At 54.0% G+C, this 23,385-nt stretch overlaps 3 protein-coding genes across 3 annotated transcripts; 2 read left to right on the top strand and 1 right to left on the bottom strand.

Annotated features, from left to right (window-relative positions):
• Nucleotides 1-1,668: 1,668 nt before the first annotated feature.
• On the top strand, nt 1,669-2,049 carry QC762_403977 (uncharacterized protein; the record flags this gene model as incomplete). The annotated part of the gene is made up of 1 exon (XM_062889859.1): nt 1,669-2,049. The coding sequence occupies one exon, from the start codon at nt 1,669-1,671 to the stop codon at nt 2,047-2,049; it is 381 nt and encodes a 126-aa protein (XP_062743383.1).
• Nucleotides 2,050-17,451: 15,402 nt separating this feature from the next.
• On the top strand, nt 17,452-19,926 carry QC762_0065280 (uncharacterized protein; the record flags this gene model as incomplete). The annotated part of the gene is made up of 2 exons (XM_062883670.1): nt 17,452-17,659; nt 17,744-19,926. The coding sequence occupies 2 exons, from the start codon at nt 17,452-17,454 to the stop codon at nt 19,924-19,926; spliced, it is 2,391 nt and encodes a 796-aa protein (XP_062743382.1).
• Nucleotides 19,927-21,738: 1,812 nt separating this feature from the next.
• Nucleotides 21,739-23,114, bottom strand: QC762_0065270 (uncharacterized protein; the record flags this gene model as incomplete). Its single annotated transcript, XM_062883669.1, has 3 exons — nt 21,739-22,016; nt 22,073-22,325; nt 22,395-23,114. The coding sequence occupies 3 exons, from the start codon at nt 23,112-23,114 to the stop codon at nt 21,826-21,828; spliced, it is 1,164 nt and encodes a 387-aa protein (XP_062743381.1). The 3' UTR covers nt 21,739-21,825.
• Between the last annotated feature and the right edge of the window lie 271 nt (nt 23,115-23,385).

Here is a 23,385-nt window from a genome sequence, read left to right as displayed (position 1 = left end):
CGGCCCTCGATTTGCCTTGGCTCATCTCATGTACGGGCTCATCTCATTGACCACCTGGCCATCAACAAAATCCTGATCGCGCACCGAATCCTCCACTCCAGTGTTTTCAATGTTCTTTTTTGGTCACGACTCCTCACTACCTAGCCAAGTAGGTATACCAAGGTACTCAGTATTTAAAAGCCTACAATGCTTGGTTTACATCGATATTGGTGTTTTTCGATGTTGAACTCTGGCGAGCGGATTGCTGGCGCGCAGCTCGTGGTATCCGGCATCGGATCCCCGCTTATAAAAACAGACGTTAGTGCCCTTAGTAACCCATACGGTCGGGGTCTATAAAATCTATCTAATTCATGGTAAACAGTGGTTGCACGGGGATTCTATCTGCTTCTCAACAGTTATTTCCCACATCCTCCAAGTACTCCAAAGCTTCCAGGATGCATGGGTTCAGGAGCGTCGAGCCAAGAGTAAAGGTACTACGGATCCCTTACCCCTGTGGTAACAATGGTTTCTCCCGCGCTTCCCCGGTCAAAGCTGAACCAAAACGTTCCTTGCGCTATCTTTCAACCGCAAGATGGGATCACGTATTCACATGTTATATCGCTTTTTACAAGAAGACATACGGTTTTGCGAAGTTTTGTTTCTTGTGTAGCCAGTATCTTACCTATCCGGAAGCCTTGGAGGCGCATTGCCAAGCACATTTCGACAGACGCGATGTCCCTCTGCGGTACGATTTTGTTCGATTCCGCCAGTCTACTGCCTACGAGGGAAGGTGCGCAACTTGTTACAGTAACAAGAGCTTGCCAGCCGCTCGCCGATTACACGGGTACCTAAAGAAGGCAAGTTGGGAAAAGCACTCCAACGCATGCTTCACGGAATATGTTGGCGGGCTGAAGCAGAACTCCATTATTTGTCCCCACCCGGAATGCGCCGTGGTTTCCAGCACTGAGCAGGAATGCTGGTGGCACCTCCAGGATGCCCACAGCTATCCGGCTCGGAAAGTCGGAACCAAGCCACTACCCAAGAACAGAGGAACTGGAGGGGGCTGCAACCAGAAAGGCAGAAAACGTTGCCGGGGCAGTGAGGACCGAGAATCGTGTGATGCCGAGTCCAGATCGAATCGAAGGCGTTCCTCGTCATCTTTACCATAGTTGGTTAGCAGCCCGAAGAGACAGTTCAGAGTTCTTGTACCAGAGGACTTCGATCCGACGGAAGGCGCCAATCGGCAGAGTGCACCCAGGCAACATCATCAAATCAAACTCCTAGTATCACAGAGGAGAGTGCGGACTGTTCCCGCCCTAACACGCCGCTCTCTTCAGGATTTGACATCGATTTCGATCTTCAGGAATGCTTCTCGGCAACATCCGTATCAACCACGTTCCCTGAAGTAATTTCTGTCGACGGGGAGCGTGCAATTGGTTCATGGTCTGCTTTTTGGTCAGCCGGTACAATTGCCACACAACAGCATGCTAGGGATGCCACATTCTATACCACAGCTGCGACGGAGTCGCCTGTCACAAACGGTTTCTCGCAGATAGGGCCAGAAGAAAACCATGATGGAGGTTGATCCTATCTTCCGACCCTTCCGGAGGAGTCTCATTACGCCGTCTCTCCAAAGAACTCTTCTCAGGCGACGGACCAGTCTTTCCCGAAGCACCAGCAGACACAAGCATGTCGACTTCTCCGCAATTTTCCCTCGCCTCTGCAGAACACATTGACCCTAGCCCTGGAGATAACAAAGCGCTCTTCGAGCAGATTGATACCCTAGCAGTGGAAGATCTTCATAACGAAAGGTCACCCCCGATGATTCCATCTTCAGCTACCTGGTCAGAAGATGTGATGGCAGAATTGTCATCAAGCAACCTAAAGTCAATTCTGGGAGAGGATCGAGGCAAGGCCATCCCTTGTATCCCTAAGACCACACGAATTGTCATCAAAGCGCGGGGAGGACAGAAGTCAAGCCCTATAGACTACCTCGAAGATGATTTAGCAACACGTCAGTATGGTCCTACGGATAGCGAGGTGGACAATGCCGCCCGCTTTGCTCGATAAATAGGGAGAGGATGTGTTTGTGGAAGGGGTTGATGGAACCTGTAGTTGGAAGCCTCGGAAAACCATCAAAATTAAGGAGCTTACCAAGAAGCTTGATACGGAATATAGAGGGTCTTCCGATGGCGGTTGGTTCTGTACTGGTGAGCCTGAGGTTGCTGAAGGTGAACTGTGGTTGACCGGGCAACCGATGCAGATTTGAGGTTGACCCTCACAACCATCATCCTCGATAAGTCTGCTCTTAATTGGGCAGAGGCTCGAAAAAATATCGGAGTTACCAAAAAAGTTTGGAAATTCTAGTTGCTAGATCTACCCTCCTTTTAGTTTCCAAGCCAACCAGGTAACATTTGTTTACTGCCCCTGAGAAGGAACGTGCTCGGAGACATTTATTCGACTTTATGCTAACCCTGGCTCTTGGACACCAGAGCTGAGGGACCTACACAGCCACTCTTTAGCCCAGCCATCCGCTCCGGCCGCTGTAAAAGATCAGGCTAAGCAACCCTGCTACCTCTTTCGCGTCAATTCCTCCAGGCACGCCAGTATTCCTGGAACCCCTGCCGCCCTCCGGTTAGGAGGACTACGCAACGTCCATGAGCCCTGGCTCTTTACTGCGATCGTGGGCCTCAGCTCGATTTTACGGATGATCTTTACGTGGCTTGGGCCTAGCTCAATACCTTGCCGCCTGGGCTCAGAGAAGCAACATCTCGGTAGCGGGCCAATCGACGTACCGCTGTATACAAGTAATAAAGATTCAGGGAGTTATAGACGGGGTTCTTAGGCAGCTCTCTGACTGAGCCTTCAAGAGTAAAACAGTAGCTTCCATTAACTTCTTTCGCCCTTCAAGACATGCTGTTCCGATCTTGGCGCAAGAGCAGCTTGGCTTGTCCCTCCAAGTCGAAACCAAAGTGCTGTTAACCTCTGACGGCCACTAGATGTCCCTATGGATTTATCCAAGCACCTGCTTCGTGGGGAGGGGCTATGGGCTATTCCGCAGCTGGCCTGACCCGAGGCTTGGACGCCTGGAGCTTTGGGTATATAATCCCCTCTTCGACCCGTCCTCGACCTCCTCCTTCTTCTTCCCTCATCCGTCGATTTCCGCCTCCCCCAGCCAATGAACCCCAGTACCTTAGAAAGTCATCTCGTTTTCGTTAAAGAGCCTCCATCTGTAGGTTGGATGACCAGGAAATGGCCCACCCACGGATATGGACCACCACCCCCACACCAGCCACACAACCTTGATGAGATTACCCCTGAATGCTTACACTGGCCACAACAAGACCAATATTGGGTCAATTTCTATGGGAGTTATACCAAAATGTAGCTCAATCACTGTCAGAGTCAGACATTGCATCTGCTTCTCGCTTGCGCCTGGTTTCAACCCGATGACGTGCGCTGCGCCGCACAGGCTGGCCTGGCTCTGGCTGCTCCACATCCTCCTTGGCTACCACTTCTTCCTCCACCACCCTCCCTTCAATGCGGGCCTCTTCCAGTTCACAGAGCCTCACAAACTTGGAATTCGAGTCTTCTCTATTCAATTTGCGCCTTTTTCTTGCTTCCTGGGCCTTCTGGGCGTTCTGTTGGTGCCTTGCCGCATCAGCTTTGTGGATGGATGCCTCAGATCTCAGTGTGAGTATAGTACTGGTGAGAGTCCTTGCCGCAAGCCGTTTTCCGGCCGGCGTATGGTTCTTGAGTAGGTCCCTGACCTTCTTGGCCACCTGGGAATCCCCCACGGTATGGAAAGTAGGTGTTTATGAAGAGAGATCCAACGGCACCACAGGGACTACCACCTGGCTTGAAATGAGCGGTTTGCGCCTACGTATGGGCCATAATCCTGTCCCACGCCAGCCGCCGGCAATATTTTCTTTCCTAAAGCCCTGCTTGCGGGCAAGGTCATACAGCCGGACCAAGTCGACTTTGCCGTCAGGCGTACAGTTGGTGAGGGCGTCGTTTACAGCCACAAGCCTCTTACACGCCTTCTTCACACTGGAAAGCAGCCAATATCAAAGGGTTGAAGGACGTGAGAGCAGTGGGGGGGCAGAAAAAGAAGGTAAATATTGCTCCTGTAGCACCGGATCATGAAGTCGTCAGTGGTATGTGAGCCATGGCCATCGCAAATAAGAAGGCGTGGTCTGATGGATCCTCAGGTTCAGTCCTTGGTATAAAGATCTCTTCAAGCCATCCAACGGCCAGATCGTTACTGGTCCAACCGTTCGATGATACGGCCACATACCAGTCCTTATCGAATTGGTCCTTGAACCATTGCTTTTGAAGGTCTTTGCCTTTGAAGATTACCCCGGGGGAGGACTCTCCCGTCTTGTGAGATACACTCAAGTATGGTGGTCTAGGTCCTTCTTCCGTTCTGTTTAACGTATACAGACTTCTTATCCCGCTTCGAAGACCCAATAACCAAGCCGTTTTCTCCCTGGCCTTCCATTATACCTACCTCATCGTGGTTATACCTGTTCTTGGGCTTGATCCAGTCAACGGTGGAATACAGGTCAAAGAACTTGTTGATATTCTCCGGGGTGGCTTCGTTGACTCTGGCGTAGTCGATTTTCTTTCCAACCTTTGTTTTAATATCGGGATAACGGCCAATAAAGTGGGATACCCAGTGCTTGCCAAGGGGGTTGGGATCGCCTTGTTCAGCCAGTAAACTGGCAGCTAAAGCCTTTACGTTGGCGTGGGTGGGAGCGTAGCCAAGGCTTTCCTGACGAAGGATCCATTGAACAATGAGGTCTTCTTGGCCGTGAGAAAGTCGCTGTTGGTTTTCATGGGCAAGGTTCCTTGGTAAGGTACCATCAATGCGGTGCTTCAGGGTGGAATGTGGAATCCCGTGCTTGTTAGACGCTTTTCGCTGGCTTATACCAGCGGCAATGTCTTTCTGGGCATTTTTAACATTGGCCATTGATGGGTACCTGGAGCAAAAAAAAAGTAAAAGAAAAGCTTCATTTTTGGTCTCTATGGGTGGAATATAAAGTGTGTGTTGATATCGGGGGGCTTTCGGAGGTCCAGGGTTGTGGAGGGTTTAATGTGGGTAGATGGCTTGGGTAGTTCAAACCTACCTGGGCCACATCCATATGTGGGCCACTTCCTTGTCATCCAACCTACTAGCCCAAAGTTCTTAATTATTACCTCAGAGGAGGCTGGTGGGAAAGGGGTCTCGTCGCATAAGGCAGCAACAAGTCGCTCTCAGGCGAAAAAATGAAAAGTCTTAGGGAATAGGGTACTTGGAATATATTCAGTCTCTATAAGCATACATTCGCTACATATTTACACCGAATTTACAGTATGCTCTTCTACCATATAGATCCTCTGCCCAAGTAAAAGAGGTGAACGTCAATATTATAAGGAAAAGAACGGCCATCCCCATCCCCAAAGCCGCCTATCCACCCAGTATACCTCATCGATCTAGTGCGCGGATTAGGGTAATATATTAACTTGAGATAACCCAAGCCGGTGCAGCAAATTCTCTCTCTGAATAAAGCTGATCAAGTCTAGTGGAATTTTACTCGGCTGTCCTCGACGTTTCATTATCTCGGCCGCGCCAGACCGGTGTCCCATCTTAGGCTTTATAGCCTTCTACTTAGCCAGTAAACTGCCCATATTTTTCAGATTGCTTTCATTTTCAAAGGTTGCTTTCCACCGAACCCGGTAATGCGGCTTGCCGTCGTAAAATTCCTCGCCGATAATGTCCTCAGCTTCCCATCCATCAAGTAGGATATCATTGTCTCCGTTGAGAGATAATTCTCCCTGGCTCTCTGGGCCGGCGTTGCTGGAAACTAAGGGCTCTGGCGCGTCGCTATCGTTGGAACCAGCGTCGACACCTTTGCCTGCTCAGATATGTCAACATGTTGCCCTGCCGAGAAGTTCGAGATCTAAGCACATACCTGTGCCAGGATTTCACCCCCTGTTGCGTGCATTTTGTAGGAGCCTGTCCGGCAACTCAAAATATATATCGGATCGGCCCTCGTCAAGATCATCATCAAACTCATCATCGCTCGAGATCAGGATAGCATCGTCTGCTGACGTCCCAGCACCACCACGTGAAAGATGCTGCGCATTCTCCAGCAGCGGGAGGTGCAAAGGAACCCCAAAGGTCACTGTAGAGGGGTCAAGTGCCGGCTGGCGCTCCATCAAATCTCCTACCCAGGCGTCGCAGTCTCACTTAACCCAGTAGTCGATCACGTTGTCCTAGCTCTTGGCTGATTTAGTAAGGTTCACAAATACCACTTTCCCAACCCGCCGCTTATGAATGACCTCTGCGAAATCCCTGATGAGGCGCCGAACCTCGTGTGTCGCGAGGCTTGTTCCCATAATCAGAAAGACGTCCAGGCGAAGCGACTGGTCATGCCGTACAACGGCGGAGATCGACTCAGCTCGAGGGTCCAGTTCATCGTAGAGCACAATATCAGGTCGAAGCCTCCCAATTGTGGATGCGCGTTTCCCTATTGCTTTTCTATCGTTGGATATCTTAGTGCAGGCTGGGCAAGCGACTCTGGATCCAAAACAGTTTCCATTTCTCGACCACCCTGCTTTCAGACGAAAACTGGCCGGACAATTGGAGCATCGAAAGTGATGCAGAGATCCCTGGAGAAGAACACATTCGGCGCTTTTTAGGCCCTTTCGTGCATCGGTAGAGAGGCCGGCCTTCTCTTCAAGGCAGTCGATATTCTGGGTGCAGTTCTGAACCAACTTGCCAGCATCATGCAAGTTACGGATGAAATGGTGTGTCTTCGTTGGATCGGCTTCCATAGCAGCCTGGAGCATTTTGGCGATATTCTCGGAGAAGAGGTGTCTGCTTTCCGTATCAACGAGGACCGAAGAGCGGAAAAGACGACGGTAGCCTCGGTATTAAGTGCCCTTTTTTGACCGGAAGTCCTAGATTTGGTGGGATACAGGTAAGAGAAGAGGTCGTAATACTTACAGGAATGCCTGAGTTTGTGCTGATGCCAGCCCTTGCGAGTGTCAAGATCTTAGATGCGGTACCGAGGAGGTTAGCGATGGTTTGCAGATGGTGGTGGTCGTCTGGTTGTAGTGGGTGATCGATTTGCACCGATGTAGCGTTGAACGGCGACTGGTGGTTAGGTTGGATGACCAGGAAATGGACCACCCACAGAGGTGGCCCACATTGGCTTGAACTTACCAGTGCCATTTTCCACATTAAACCCTCAACAACCCTGGACCTCCGAAAGCCCCCCCAACTTTATATTCCACCCCCAGAGGTCAAAAATGGACCATTTCTTTTTCTTCTTTTTGCTCCAGGTACCCATCAATGGCCAAATATACCGAGGAAGATCTCGCAAATGCCGAACAAGACATTCTTGCTGGTATAAGCCAGCGAAAAGCGTCTAACAAGCACGGGATTCCACATTCCACCCTGAAGCACCGCATTGATGGTACCTTACCAAGGAACCTTGCCCATGAAAACCAACAGCGACTTTCTCACGGCCAAGAAGACCTCATTGTTCAATGGATCCTTCGTCAGGAAAGCCTTGGCTACGCTCCCACCCACGCCAACGTAAAGGCTTTAGCTGCCAGTTTACTGGCTGAACAAGGCGATCCCAACCCCCTTGGCAAGCACTGGGTATCCCACTTTATTGGCCGTTATCCCGATATTAAAACAAAGGTTGGAAAGAAAATCGACTACGCCAGAGTCAACGAAGCCACCCCGGAGAATATCAACAAGTTCTTTGACCTGTATTCCACCGTTGACTGGATCAAGCCCAAGAACAGGTATAACCACGATGAGGTAGGTATAATGGAAGGCCAGGGAGAAAACGGCTTGGTTATTGGGTCTTCGAAGCGGGATAAGAAGTCTGTATACGTTAAACAGAACGGAAGAAGGACCTAGACCACCATACTTGAGTGTATCTCACAAGACGGGAGAGTCCTCCCCCCCGGGGTAATCTTCAAAGGCAAAGACCTTCAAAAGCAATGGTTCAAGGACCAATTCGATAAGGACTGGTATGTGGCCGTATCATCGAACGGTTGGACCAGTAACGATCTGGCCGTTGGATGGCTTGAAGAGATCTTTATACCAAGGACTGAACCTGAGGATCCATCAGACCACGCCTTCTTATTTGCGATGGCCATGGCTCACATACCACTGACGACTTCATGATCCGGTGCTACAGGAGCAATATTTACCTTCTTTTTCTGCCCCCCCACTGCTCTCACGTCCTTCAACCCTTTGATATTGGCTGCTTTTCCAGTGTGAAGAAGGCGTGTAAGAGGCTTGTGGCTGTAAACGACGCCCTCACCAACTGTACGCCTGACGGCAAAGTCGACTTGGTCCGGCTGTATGACCTTGCCCGCAAGCAGGGCTTTAGGAAAGAAAATATTGCCGGCGGCTGGCGTGGGACAGGATTATGGCCCATACGTAGGCGCAAACCGCTCATTTCAAGCCAGGTGGTAGTCCCTGTGGTGCCGTTGGATCTCTCTTCATAAACACCTACTTTCCATACCGTGGGGGATTCCCAGGTGGCCAAGAAGGTCAGGGACCTACTCAAGAACCATACGCCGGCCGGAAAACGGCTTGCGGCAAGGACTCTCACCAGTACTATACTCACACTGAGATCTGAGGCATCCATCCACAAAGCTGATGCGGCAAGGCACCAACAGAACGCCCAGAAGGCCCAGGAAGCAAGAAAAAGGCGCAAATTGAATAGAGAAGACTCGAATTCCAAGTTTGTGAGGCTCTGTGAACTGGAAGAGGCCCGCATTGAAGGGAGGGTGGTGGAGGAAGAAGTGGTAGCCAAGGAGGATGTGGAGCAGCCAGAGCCAGGCCAGCCTGTGCGGCGCAGCGCACGTCATCGGGTTGAAACCAGGCGCAAGCGAGAAGCAGATGCAATGTCTGACTCTGACAGTGATTGAGCTACATTTTGGTATAACTCCCATAGAAATTGACCCAATATTGGTCTTGTTGTGGCCAGTGTAAGCATTCAGGGGTAATCTCATCAAGGTTGTGTGGCTGGTGTGGGGGTGGTGGACCAGATCCACATGTGGTCCATTTCCTGGTCATCCAACCTAGTAGAGAGAGAGAGAGAGAGAGAGAGAGATCTATTAGCGTCCAATCGGGTCGAACTGTGGCGCGTGGCCCCGAGGGGTCACGTGCCCGAGCCTACCTCGCCTGGCCCCCGTTTGGGGATGTGGACGGCCCAAGCTTCTAATACTACTGCTAATACTAGCTGACAGGGCGTTTCGCGTCACAAAAGAGAGTTATTTACAAAGGAGAGAGAGGCCTGCCTGCCTCAGGGCTCTGGTCCCCGAGGGCTTACGGCTCCTCTGTGGTTCCGCTGTTTCCTCAGGCCATTACAATCTGGGCCTGGTCACGTGTCCTATTCTTCTTCCTCCGCTGGGTCGTACACTCCCGAGCCTTCCACCCACTCGGCGTATTTCTTCCAGTCCTTTCCCAGGAGCTTATCCGGCCTCCTGAGCGCTTTTCGCATTTCGCTGTTCAGAGTGCCCCTGGCCCGCGCCGCTGGGCACTCCGCGAAGTGCCCGATTTCCGTGGGTCGGCCGCAGCGGCAGGTCCTATACGAGTCGTGTCCGAAGCGTAGGTGGTACTCCTCGTAGTCTCCGTGTCCCGTCCTCTCCGCCAGGAGGTGGTGTAAGGTCTTTCTTGCGAGCGTGAGTTCCGGGGGTCGTTTCCTGGTCCCGGGATCATTAGCTGGGCGTATCGCGTCGGCCTGTTCGCCAGCCACCACGAGTTCCACGCCTCCCTCTTCAGTGCCCTGGCCTTTGCCTTGACTGCGGTCAGGGCGGGGGATGTTGGGTCTGGGAGCGCCCCCGAGGCCGGCCTGAACGTCGGCCTCCTCGTTCCCCTGGATCCCCATATGTCCTGGGGCCCAGTGTACCGTGAGGGGGCAGGTGGTGGTCCTTCCACGCGTATCCTATAACCCTGAACGCCTCCTGGGAGTTGTCCGAGGGCGCCCTGTGATGCCGTATAGTACCGCCGAGTTGTCGATGAAGAGCCGTACCGCCGAGGGTCTTGCCCCCGCCCTGATGTATTCGCGCGCCCACACCACCGCGTGTGCCGCCCCAACCGCTTCGCCGTCAAAGGCCTCGGATTCCCGAGCCTTCCGTGGTTCTCGTGTAGCTTCTGCCCATCCTGGTACGCCACGTAGCCCCAGCCCGTCCTCTTCGGTAGTCCTCGTGCGGGGGCTGCCTTCGATCCGTCACTGAACAGGTGGATCTCGTCCTAGGGGCGAGGAGTGCCGTTGTTCGTGGAGTCTCTGCCCAGTTCCTTGTTTTCTGGTCTTGGCAGAGGCACCGGGTGCCGTAGGGTCCACTGCACCGGGTGCGGCCTGGGGCAGTCGGGGAGTAGGGTCGCAAGTGCTTCCAGTCTAGTTTGCTTCTCCGAGAGACGCCTCCGGGGGCCCCTCCTGGGTGGCTCCGGCATCGGCCGGGTCCGGAGGACCAGTGGGTGGCGGGGGTCGAGGCTCTTGAACCGTGCCGCCATCGAGATTCTGGCGTGGGCGAGCGCCACTTCGGCGGGGGTCCTGCTCGCGGAAGATCGCCCCCCAGGGGTCGTTCTCCAGACCGGGACAACCGCCCTGGCCGCACATTTAAGTGCCCTGTTGACCGCATTCGTTTGTCCTCCCTGCCTTACCCCGGTGTACCACGTCGCCGCCCCATACGTCGCCGTAGGTACGACCACTGCCCGGACCGCCTCCGCCGTGGCTCTTGGTGGGGTGCCCCGGACCACCTTGTTAAGCCCTCGCAGGTGGTTCGCTATTTTCAGTGCCTTCGTCGCCCACCGATTAGCGTGGGCTTTGAAGTTGAGTTTGGGGTCCAGGAAGAAACCTAGCCATCGGACCTCCTGTTTCGGCGTCACCTCCGTATTGCCTATCCTTACTGCAGGGGGAGTTGCGCGGCTCTTCGTAAGGTGTAGCAGCTCACACTTGGCTGGGTCGAACTCGACGCCATTCCTGGAGCCCCAGGCCTCCGCCTTTTCGGCCGTAGCTTCCAGTATTGCCGCACACTCCTGTGCGTTCTTGCCTACGGCCAGCAGTCCGAGGTCGTCTGCGTACGCCGACGCCCCGGCCAGCTCCTTGACCAGTGGCTGTAGGAAGAGTGCGAAGAGGACCGGGCTGGCAGGGGGACCCTTGTGGGAGTCCGCACGCCACTCTCCTGGGGGAGGGTGCAGTCTCCTAGTCTCATGGCCGAGCTCCGGTGTGACATGAAGGAGTGTACCCATTCGCAGACATTCAGTGGCCAGCCCTGTTGCCTTAGTCTCCCTGCTAGCCTATTCTTTCTGACCGCGTCGAAGGCGCCCTGCACGTCCATTGTCAGGAGCGCCGCCGCCTTACCCCTTCCCAGGCTCTCTCGACGTCGTGTACAAGGCACAGAACGAGGTCCTCGGCGGACCTCCTCGGGAGGGACCCTATGTGGGTGGGGCCAAGCACTTCTTGGTTGAGTGCGGTGAAGCCTATCCTTCTGGCTATCAGTCTCTCAAGGCCCTTCCCTATACACGACAGGAGGGCGATCGGGCGCCACGCTCTGACCGTGGTATAGTTGTCTTTGCCCGGTTTCCTAAGCATTACCGTTTCCGCTTCTTTAAACGGGAGCGGGTGGTGTCCTAAGAGGAGGCACTGTCTGAAGAGGGCCGTGATGTTGTCGCCTACCTCCCGCCACACCTCGCGTAGTAGGTCCACCGTGACGTCGTCTGTGCCGGGGGCTGTGCTTGTGGTCCCGATTGTGCATCTCCTTGCCTCCTCCGGGGAGATCGTGTTGTCCCATTGTATGGTGTCGGTGGGTTGGGAGAGCCCAAGGCTCTGTGGTGTCCCCGTCTTCTCCGAATCTTTCAACCACCTCTCCCTAAGTAGCTCTAACTTTTCCCCGGTTCCGTATAGGTCCTATTCCCGTGGACCAGCGGAGGGGGGGCGAAGGTGTCGGTTGCCTTGTGCCATGCCGCCACTGCGTAGATGTCCTTGTTCGAGGACGCTTGCTCGAGCTTCTGTTGCCAGTACTCTCTTTTTGCCTTTTTGACCGTTGTCTCGAACGTCTTGCGCATTTGCTTCCGATCTACTTCCCTTGTGTGGGGTCGTTACGGCTCTGCTGCAGCGCCACGCGTGCTTCCTTGCACTCCTCGTTCCACCATTGTGTGGTGCCTCCTGCTTGTCTTCTCAGGCGTCCTGCTCCCTTGATCGCGCCTACGAGGGCGTTCTGTAGGGAGCGGGCCCAGTGGTCGAGGTCCTTGGTTGTGTGTGCTACCGTCGGTACTTGTGTCATGCCCCATCTAGTCAGGGGAGCGGAAGAGCGCCCTATCCTCCTCTTGGGCCGGGACGTAGGGTCTACCTTTCTTGGTTGCCTGTGGGCTTGCTGGTGGTACCGTCCCCGCCAAGGTGTAGTGGTCCGATCCGGTGTAGGTGTCCTCGTCCACCCAGGCTTCTACCCCTGTGCTTGTTGAGAGGACCAGATCAATGGTGTTTCCGTGTATATTGGTGGGTCCCTGCAGCGATGCCAGGGTGAGGCGGTTTTCCAGCCATCCAGCTATTCGTCTCCCCGCCGGGCACTCCTTTCCCGGTTGCCAGGTAGGGTGGTAGGCATTGAAGTCGCCTCCGATGATCGCTGGTCTGCCGGGGTGCCAGCTTTCGACCAGGTCGAGCACCTCGTCGTCGCCAAGTCTGTCCCTGTATAGGCTGACCCAGACTATCCCTTGGGCTTCTACCGCGCAGGCGTCGCGGTGTCCCGCGTGTCCCAGGCTCTGTTGGGTCCCCTTGTGTGTCTTTTTGATGTATACCATCGCCCTGGGGGGTCCCGCGTTCCAGTCTTCTGTTGGCGTGTAGTGCTGGTATCCTCTGTGGGTTTTGGTCATTCTTCTGCCGTCCTGGGTTCGTGCCCATGGTTCCTGTACCAAAATGACGTCGGCAGTCCTTTCCCACGCCATATTGAGGAGGGCGTCGTGTGCCCCTGGTCTTCTAGCTACGTTGGCCTGTAGGAAGGAGAGCCCGGACTTTCGTCCGTTTTGGCCGCTCTCCTGGGCTCGTTGGGTCTCACAGGCATGGTTCTGTGGCCGGGGGTTGGTCGTTGCGGGTTGGGAGTCGGTGTTCCTTCCTTCCGCTGGGTGTGCCGCCGCGTACAGGGCCTCGCCTACCTTGCGTATGGCCTTGAGCTGCCTGTTGGTTGGTTTCTTGAGGACGCCCCCCCTCTGTCCTTGGTCTGGCCGGGCACGCTCCAAACTCTGCCTTGTGTGGTCCGTGGCAGTTGGCGCATCTCGGTGGCCTGGCGCAGGGCCCTGGTGGGTGGTCAGTTCCGCAATTATTGCATCTGGCTTGTCTATCGCAGATGCGTGGGTCGTGGTAACCTTGGCATCTGTAGCACTGGTTGGCTTTTGCGCTTCTGGTGATCTTTCTGGCCGGCGGGCTGCCAAAGAGTCTGAAGTGGTCAGGGACGGGTTTGATGAAGGATACGACCCAGTCGGCGTGAGTGTCGTCGGGTAGGGCGTGTTTCGACTTCTTCGCCGAGACCGGTTTGGCCTTGGTGGCCCGGAGGATCTCGTCTTCCATGAGGTCGTTGGTGTCGATGCTGCCGTCAAGGCCGTTGACCGTCTTCGGTACCCTGGGAACTACGTAGGTGTGCCAGGTGGCCGATTCATCAAGCTTTGCGCCGTGTGTGGTCAGGGCTGGCGCTAGGGCGAGTAGTTGCGTCCGCGCCTTCTTGTCGGCTGGGACGATCGCGAAGCCAGTGTCGACTTGTTTGGCCGAGCGGATGAGGCTGAGTGGGGCCCTGAGCTGTCGGCAGAGTGCGACTCTGAAGCCCTCCGCTGATGCCTGTCTCCACGGGTGGCCGTCGGGGAGCCTTTACGAAAAGGCGGTCGTCCTCTCGGTTGGCCTTGTTGTTGCGGCCCACTGTTTTCCAGCCCGCTGTTGGATCGGGGGCGTGGGCAGTCAGGCTGGTGACACTTGTCCGCGCGCTGCTGGCGGCTTGGCTGCCGCTGGCCCCGCTCGTCGCCACCTGGGCCCACGTGGCGCTGGTTGCGTTGCTGCCCGTCGGGGTCTTGGTAAGTTTGGGGTCTTTGAGGGGCCCCGGGCCTCTGTCGCTGGGCTGGTGCTCCTGGTTGTACTTGTCGAGGAGTTCTTGGAATCGAAGCTGGTCGACCAGGCGCTGCGGGCCGAGCCGGGCGCACCGGTGGTTCCGTCGATGTCCTTGAGGATCCTGAAGAGCCAGAGGACCTTTTTTTGGCAGAAAGAAGCCCACTCCGTTTGGGGTCCGTTCAGCTGTCTTGTCAGGGCGTCATTTAGGCTCTGCGCCATATCCCTGAGGACCTCCTGTCTTTGGAGCGCTTGTGTCCTGTCGTGTTCCATGTCCTCGAATAGGGACTGTATCTCTGGACTAAGGGAGACTTTTCCGGCGTGTCTGCTGTCCTCGAGGCCCCGCGCGTTGGGCCTATCCAGTCCGAGGGGGACAGCCTCTGTCTGGGTTGTCGGGGGGGCCGTTGCCTTGCGTGGGCGCGACGGCAGTGGGTGAGGGGGTAGTGTCCCTGCGGTCCTCCCGGTCGGGGTGGGAGTGGCCGGTCTGGTCGTTGGGAGGGAGTCTCCCATCTCCTCGTCCCTTCTGAGGGCGGCTTCGTCGGCGAAAAGGCGGTCTTCCCTGCGGTCCGCGTGTGAGGGGCATTGCTCGTTTCGACACGGATCGTCGTAGCAGGAACCTGCGCAGGCCAGGCAGCCCTCGCAGTTCCACAGGCAGTTGGGGTCCGGGCGCCTGGTGCCGTCATTTTCGCGTGGGTTTTGGCGACTAGTTCTTCTGCGAGTCGCCGCTGCTCGAGCGTGGCTTGTTCAGCCGGGACGTTGTTGTCGAAAAGCACTGCTTCCAGGCCTCGGAGAAGCCTAAGTAGATCTCGTGCTTCGAGTTGTTCGAGAGGCGGTAGCCTCCTGGGGCCGCCGAGGCCATCGTCGTCGTGGTAGGTGGGGATGCGGCTTGTGTAGGGGGGGGGAGTGATGAGGGTATTCAGAAAGGAGGGCTTCCAAGGCCCTAGAAGGAGTAACCAGCTCCTGATTGGTCGATTCTTCCTAGAAAAATATTTTTCAGGGAAAGGTTCGATCCAACCTAGTAGATTACGCCTTTTATGCTGCCAGTGGAGACGAAGCTTACTGTTCCGATTTTAGTGCTGGCGCGATCCCGGTTGGGTAGCGCAGCTAATGAGGAGGGTGATGCAGCCGACTTTGTGAAGAAGGGGCTTGGTATATATGAGAGGCTGCCGCTATTCTGCATGGCGCGGAGGCGGAGGTTGACAAGGTCTAAACCACCAGTCTAATACAAGGAATTTTGGGTTACTGCGTGGAAATGATGGGATCTAACTGTATATTTGTATTATTTCCTCTGCTAGACAGAACGGGGGGATGATGTAATGGTAAGATGGAGATCGGATGGAAAAGACATCACCTCCGCAGCCTTTGCAGGTACGAGGAAATTCGTGTGCTCGCTACTTCCTCTGGTAGACAGACAGGGGAGAGATTAGGTGGAAAAAACATCACCTCCACTACTTTCGTAGGTAAGGAAGCCTCGTTCTTACATCTGCTCCGATCGACCTGACCACATCCCCCTCCCGACATCACAAAGACTTAGAACCCTAGTCAGGGAAAGACCTTACGCACAGTTGACCTTCATCCAACACTTATATATAAAGTAGGCGCGGAGAGATTGCGATTCCTTATCCTTCTTTAGGGAAACCAATCGCAGCCGGTCAGAGAGGTCCTCCACTCAGCGCGAGAAACGCCCGTCGGCTTCACCAAGTAAGAGTCCCATCCCAACCTTCCCTCCTTCCGAATTTCAACTGTAGTTGGTACTCCCTATTGTACTCCTTCCTTCTTCATTTATCACCTCTTGCCGAGTTAACTGGTCACTGCGTTCTAACGAAGGCTTTTGGCAGAAGAGCAAACTTTTTCAATTTTTTCCATTTTCAACATCACGCAACTACCGTTTGTTCTTGCCCTCGGCAGGGGTTTTTCGGTCTGAAGACGTCCTGCGAATGCCTTTCCACTCGATTGTCTACAAAGCTGGGTTCCTCCTCTTCCACCTCTCTGCAACCAGTTTTTTCCCATTGAAGAGTCAATACTTCTGCCTCTCATTCTTCTGACATCTGTGCTTCGGCCTTCACTCATTTTTTCTACCTATCGCGGTCGCCGATCTCCGTCTCGACTCTGACCTTTGCCCAGTAAGTCAATTCGCCTTGCCACAAATCCAATCCTCACCGCTCACATTGCCATTAATTGCCTGTCGAACCTCTGTTGGGGTTATGTCTTAAAGCACCTCATCGTAAGGTCTTGCGTCCTCCCATATTCCAGTGGCCACTCAGGAACGTAACTATGTCTACCAGCCAGCAGAAACCATCTTGTGACTTGTCGGATTGGTTTGGATCGTTCTGCTAGTCGCTGCCTTTATCTTAGCTCCCTGGTCAAACCCAGTCTTGGGTCACGATGCCCAGCCTTTTCAAGAATGTAAGTGTCGGCTTCCTTTGCTAGCCTTTTGTTACTTATCTTCTTCCCTTTTTCGTGTTGGAGGATAGGCTAACGATATATATCATAGGTCGATGATGCGGAGCGCAAGCTTGCTCGACCTTTCCAACGTATCAACCAAGTCGATGTAACTTGGTGTGAAGATCCTCAACCATATCCTGGGCCCCAACGCATATTTCTGTTTCGAGTACACACCAGGAGAAAATTACGTCATCCCATCCCCATCTGCGGCCTTGAAGGTCTGTATTTTTCAACAGGTTCATGGTGTTTGGACCGTCACTATGCTGTTAAAGGGCACGTCCACTGCTGAGACCTTTGATAGTCTTGGCGATGGGGCTTTGATGGACCTGGATAACGAACATAGTCGCCGCCATCTGGAGCTAAAGACCTATTTAAAGGATGTTTTACACATTCAGCAGGTTCAAGACGTCAGCCTGTATTCATGTCATCGAAAGGCGGAGAGCGGGGTTCTGGTAAAGAAGGATAGGCAGCTGGTGGCGTCTTTATTCACTTCTCATTCTGCTCCAGAAGTAGCACCAGGTTATCATCTGCCACAAACAAAGCAGAGTGTCCGTCTCTTCCCACACTTCTGCCAGGCTTTGAAAAGGGGAGGAAGGGGAAAAAAGAAATGTTCGGCGGGGTTTAGCTGGCACTCAAGGGGGGTGGTTGATAGCACAGATAATGATGGATGGATGAGGGGACGGCAGGAGCAGGGATTGGTGAAACAACTAGAAATAGCCAGCTGAGAATGCATCCAAAAGATGTGAGCATTTTATCCATGTTGGTGACGAGGGTTGGAAAGGATGGACAAGTGGTAGCTCGGAACTTGCCGTTTCTGCCGCGCGTGTCAGAAACAATTCTGGGTGCACGTTCCTTCGGCAACGTCACACTTTCGAATCCAAACAATCGTTCCACCGTCAAGAACGCCTTTTTCTACACATTCGCAATGGCCGACGAGCTTGCGAGACTACGAGAGGCTCTTGCGCAAGCTAAGCGCCAGGCCTCGGAGCAACAACGCCTGCGCGAAGAAGCGGAGAATCGCGCCTTCGATGAGCAACGCCGACGAGAAGAGGAGCAACGCCGACGAGAAGAGGAGCAACGCCGACGAGAAGAGGAGCAACGCCGACGAGAAGAGGAGCAACGCCGACGAGAAGAGGAGCAACGCCTGCGCAAAGAAGCCGAGAATCGCGCCTTCGATGAGCAACGCCGACGAGAAGAGGAGCAACGCCGACGAAAAGAGGAGCAACGCCGACGAGAAGAGGAGCAACGCCGACGAGAAGAGGAACAACGCCGACGCGAAAAAGCTGAAGAGGTTGCAAGAAAATCGCAGCTACAAGCACTGGAGGGTTATCTTGAGACCTGTCACTCTCTCAGTCTTGCTATCCAGGTCGTTACCGACCGTTCTCTGACCACCCAAGGTGACACGACCAATCCCATCGGCCGTCTTTACCCCCAACGAATCGCTGAATGGCACGACTTTCCAGCAAGGCAAGAGGAAATATGGGAACAGCTCTCCATCCCGTCCTTCGCCGATAACCCTGTGTTCCCATCCCAACACCAGATGGCCTATGTTGAGTCTTTGATCAACCCCATCAGCAGCGAGCAAGGCCTTCGCTCCTTCGAGCGCGACACCGTCGAGAATGCAGCACAGAAGCTGTTTGCTGCAGTATCCGAAAACACGCAGCTCCGAGACTCCCTTGGCCTACGGGGAACCGTGACGTTCGAGAGCCACACGAATCTCGGCACCGTCGACGACACACTTTCTAAGCCTCTCGAGCGCATGTCCCTTGCCGGGAGCCGTGCCACAGATACAGCCCTCACAACGACCACAGCGATCCGAAAACCGCGCCGCGGCGCGAAAGGGAAAGGCAACCGAGCGGACCAGTTTTGCATATACAGGACGGCAGATGGCGCCAACATCCCGGCGATGGCCATCGAGTACAAGGCGCCACACAAGCTAAGCCAGGATGAAATTGTTACCGGGTTGGCGTCTGATATCCAACCGAGACGAGACGTGATCAACAAGGACTGCGAGGGCTTTGCCCTCGCGTCGAGGGCGCTCGCCGCCGCTGTCGTTACCCAACTCTTCTCCTACATGGTCGGCAAGGGCATGCAGTATGGATACGTCTGTACGGGACAAGTCTTCGTCTTTCTCTATATTCCAGACGATCCCGCCACGGTCTTCTACCACGTGTGCGTGCCGAATTTGGATGTGATCGAGGACGACGAGAACAGACTTCATCGCACGGCTGTCGCGCAGGTCTTCGCCTTCATACTCCAGGCCGTCCTTACGCCACCGCCCCCACAATCCTGGCACGACGCCGCTGAACGACTTGACATTTGGGACGTGGAGTTCGAAGATGTGCTGAGCAAAATCCCAGTGACAGTTCGCAAGGACAAAGAACACGCTTCGCCATACAAGCCTCAGCGCTGGCGCGGCTTTACTCGCTCGCCAATTCGGACTCGATTAAGTTGCAAGCAGGCCAGCATCGAGTCCGGTCTACCACATGAGGACGATGATGAACCGCCACCCCCTTCACCGACGGCGGATCGGTTGACTCGTTCTGGCAGGAAACCTGCGACATCAGGCACCTCTGGCGGCGCGGTCGCCACATCGGACGTAAGCCCTGGAAAAGGAGGAGGTGGCGGAAGGGGAAGGCGGCCAGACATACAAGACCGAGCGTACTGCACCCATCAGTGCCTTGTTGGGCTTGCACTTGGCGGCCCGATAGACCCGTCCTGCCCCAACGCCCCTTATCATAAACCAGGCCACATTAGCCGCGTTGACTTTCTGCATCTTCTTCGTGCACAGCTGGCCCGTGACCGCGGCCGTGACGCCGACTCCGCACCGCTTTACCTAGCGGGAGCTGTCGGGTCGCTCTTCAAGGTCCGACTGTCCACCCATGGTTACACACTTGTTGCCAAGGGCGTCGAGTCAGCAAATCGTGGCCGCCTACAGAATGAGGAGAACATTTACAATCAGCTCTCTGTTATCCAGGGGAGGCACGTTCCGGTATGTCTCGGTCTAATAGACCTGGTCCTCCCATACTACTGCGATGGCCGTGTTTCCGAGCACTTCCTGCTGCTTAGTTGGGCTGGGCAGCCACTGTCCAAATGCGTCGACCGGGTCGACAAGGTGGTTGCCGTCGACGCAATCGCCATCGCCTATACCGAACTTCATCGGCTCCGAGTTTTACACTGCGATGCGGAATTACGCAACGTCATGTACAACCGAAATATTATGGTCGTGGACTTCGAGAGAGCAGAGGTCCGCAGTCGCCAACCTCTTGGTCCGCTCAACCCAAACGGCCAAAACCGGAAGAGGAAGAGGGAACTACCGCAGAAGCAAGGCAAGGATCCTTTCACAGAAGAACTACAAAAGGTTGTGAAAGACATCTCGGGATATTTCGGGCAAAGTTGAGATCGCGGCGCTGGCGACATGAGCGCAGCCCAACGAGCCGATCCAGGGGTCCACTGTAACTTGTCAGGTTCGGAAACGGAGAGAATTAGGGCCAGTGGTTGGTTAGGCCGTGCTGAATTGAGATGATTCGTTCCCTATATCAATATTACTCTGATAGGAGATGTCGACAAACCAGGCAGGAAGTGATAGCAAGTTATCTTGACAGACGTGCCGAATATTCAATCTCGCCGGTATTATTTTTCCGTGTCACCTGCTGAACTTCTTCTCTAGATTATGATCTCCTTAGATTGGGGATCCCGAAAGCAAGAAACAGGTAATTCGCAAGTAGGGCACAGTCAGCTACAACACTGTGCCAAGTCGGCGGTTGAGATATGTATCCACTACAATGGACCGGGTAAAGACATTGGACTAACTGAGTTTGACAGCTGGAATTACGAGGGTGATGACAAACTGGCAGACCTAAAGAAAGGGCATGTATCTGATGAAGGAGATTTCATCAATAGGGCAAAGAAGAAATTCACGCCTTATACCAGCTATTAGTCCCACGGGTCAATAGACTACGGAGGAAGGTGTTTCCGAGCGGTGAGAGGTAGAAGAAGCCACAACCAAACCTGTATTTCGAGATGAGGAAGATCCTTTCCGAAGCCCGGAAGGACCCAAACGTAGTGGCGGATCTTAACGTGGGCGAATATGTCGCACCACCGAGCAGAAAGTAGCTGGCGCAGACACCGTAACAGAACCGCTCGACGTGGGCACGGTCAGGTATGGGAGTTAATGTGCTTGATTGTGAAGCCACCAGCATTTCCTCTCGGCTCGGTGGTCACGGCAACAAGCGTCGTACGTCATCACGGAACCGTAGTGGTATGAGTGGAGCGCCGTAGACGTCCTCATCGATCGGTTTGCCTTCGAGGATGCGCTTTGGAAAGGAGCGGTCGTGGAGTAGGAGTAAGTCCGGAGTGGGTATTCGCGGGTGCCGTCGGGTAGCGTGGAGACAACCGGAGCGGTAATTTGTGCATCAACGAGTGCGGCGGGGGCGTATATTTGTGGAGGGGTTATTATTTTGGGTTCTAGGTAGTACTTCAAGTTGGGCCCAGCTGGCTGAGGTGTCAGGCAAGAGTCAGGTCGCAACAGAGACAAATGCGGAATGACCACAATAGCAAAGCGGGTGTGATGCAGACGATTGAGAGTGTTCTATAAATCTGGCTAGATGGGTTACTGTAAGCAGTGCGATCGGTGCTTTGAGAGTGCAAGAGTGCTGGAGCAGCACCCCGAGACATCGAGCCGTCACACCGTCTACGTCCCTTACGTGCAGACGACAACATCAACACGGACAATGCCATGAGGGTTCTCCCTCTTGGGGACCCAGGCAGCGCCTCCCAGGGACGACGAGCCCTTTGAAATGCTGATGAGCTCTCTAGCCGAGTATGATCATTTCGCTCTCGTCATTCTTCCGTCTTTGCAACTTGCAAGAGCTAACAATATTCTGACTAGGTTCTACTCTAAAGGGGAATACTCAGACCTTGTGATATCTTCGGATTGGATATTGATGCTCATCGCACTTGTTGTGGGCGCAGGTTCGGGCTGGTGCGGCGCTGTCCCTATTCACGGCTACCACCAATTGGACGATTCGCATTTTAACAAAATTGTAGATTGCTACCAGAGGCAAAGAGGTTTGATTGATGGGTTTGGCGGTTATCAAACCTTAACCCCCAATCGATGACCTTCCATGTTCTGGATGCTGGCCTGGCGACATGTGGGGGCCAGTTGGTGCCTGCCCCGACAGTAATTGTCAACAGGATGGAACAAATCAAGGAAGGTGCTACCAATTAATGCATTGGGTTATCGTGGAGCTTATGAAGTTCTTGACTAAAGCATCCCTCAAGCCTGGTTATCCGCCCCTCATCCATGAAGATCGGCACAGCCTTTTGGCGGAAACTGAACAACAGTCTTGATCATCTCGGCGACCTTCGTATTGTTAACCGCGTTGATGTACTTGACCTTTCTCAACCCAGGCGGCATCAGTGCTGCCTGGTACGGGCGGATATACCCGTAAAAGGGCGAGTGGTACGATGTATCGACATCAACATAAACTATCGCCGAATCAGCAAACCCTTGTTCTTTCCAAAAATGGATTGGGAAACCGTACCTTCAACCTCATCCAACACAACCGCCTCACGATCAACCATCACAGCCGCGGCAGTCTCATCCCAAAACGGCAGATAAGTAGGCTGGTTCGCCCTGACCAATCTACTCAAAGGGTTGTCATTCACCGCCACCAACTCATTAAGAAACGCCTGATTCGGTATCACCCCATTAGCAGAATTAGCCACAAGCGTGATATTCGGAAAGTCAGCCGTAAGCGCAATCTTGGTTGCTTCAGGGTCAACGATAAAGTTGATCTATCCCCCACCCGCAGCATGTCAGTGTCAAGTCTTAGTCTATCTAACATGTTTCAGCACTTAACTCACATCCGAGACCAAGTCCGCCCTCAACACATCCCCTATAGCCTGCTCCATGAACCTGTCCACATACCCTCCCATGATATACAACCCAGCTGTGTTCTTCGCGAAGTCCTCGTCAAGCCTCACTGCCAGCGCGACATTCGTCAGGGCCCCTGCCGAGAATATGCTTACCTGCCCTGGATTCTCCCTCACGGCCTTGACCATAAACTCCGCTGCTGAGCCCTCGGCGAAGCTCACATTGGGGTATCCATAATATCCCTTGGTAGTAAAAGCTTCTTTCACCACTCTTCGTGGGTCACCGGAGGTAGGATCATTTCCCAATTTCTCATTGGTGGTGTTCTCCTTCGCAAAGACACCCTTCCACGGTAGCTCACCGTGGAGGAGCTCATAGGTTTGAAAGGTATGTGCTGTTTGCAGAAGCGGGTAGTCAGACCCCTTGTAAACAGGGATGCAAGACGACAAGGAGGCAATCTCGAGAGAGGCGAGAGCGTGAAGGCCGGTTTGGAGTGCCCAGGAGTTGGCTGTGTCGGAGGCTAAGCCGAGGACAGTGTAGTTGTAGTATAAAGGGAGCAGGAAAGCGATGAACGCAGTGGGGTTCCAGTCGTTGTCGAGGATTATCTTTGGTTGGCTAGTGGTTGATCTTGGGCTGCTGTTCTGAAGTGAAGAGCCAGGGAACAATAGCAAGCCAAGGACGAAAAACAAAAAGGGGTATCGGGGCCGGGACATTTTGACTGAGATGATTGTATAGGGCGGTTGTCAAGTCAGTGCAATTGAGACGGATACATATTTTAGTGGAAAGAAGATGCTGAGTGAAGGGAGTCAGGTGGTGAGATATTTCTGGTTCGTGAGACGATAAGCACGAGTGCGAGGCTGATGTGCATGAAAGAGCGAGATAAGCAGCCCTTCGAAACCGATGAGGCACCTAATCAAGAAAAGAACGACGAGAATGCGATGGCGAGTAGGCTTGAAAGAAAAAATTCTTATCTGCAGTTAGCTG

This window comes from Podospora pseudocomata, chromosome 4 (assembly GCF_035222375.1).
Source record: "Podospora pseudocomata strain CBS 415.72m chromosome 4, whole genome shotgun sequence".
NCBI lineage: Eukaryota > Fungi > Ascomycota > Sordariomycetes > Sordariales > Podosporaceae > Podospora > Podospora pseudocomata.
Note: the sequence above shows the minus strand (reverse complement) of the source record. Positions and strands in the feature narration are given on the sequence as shown.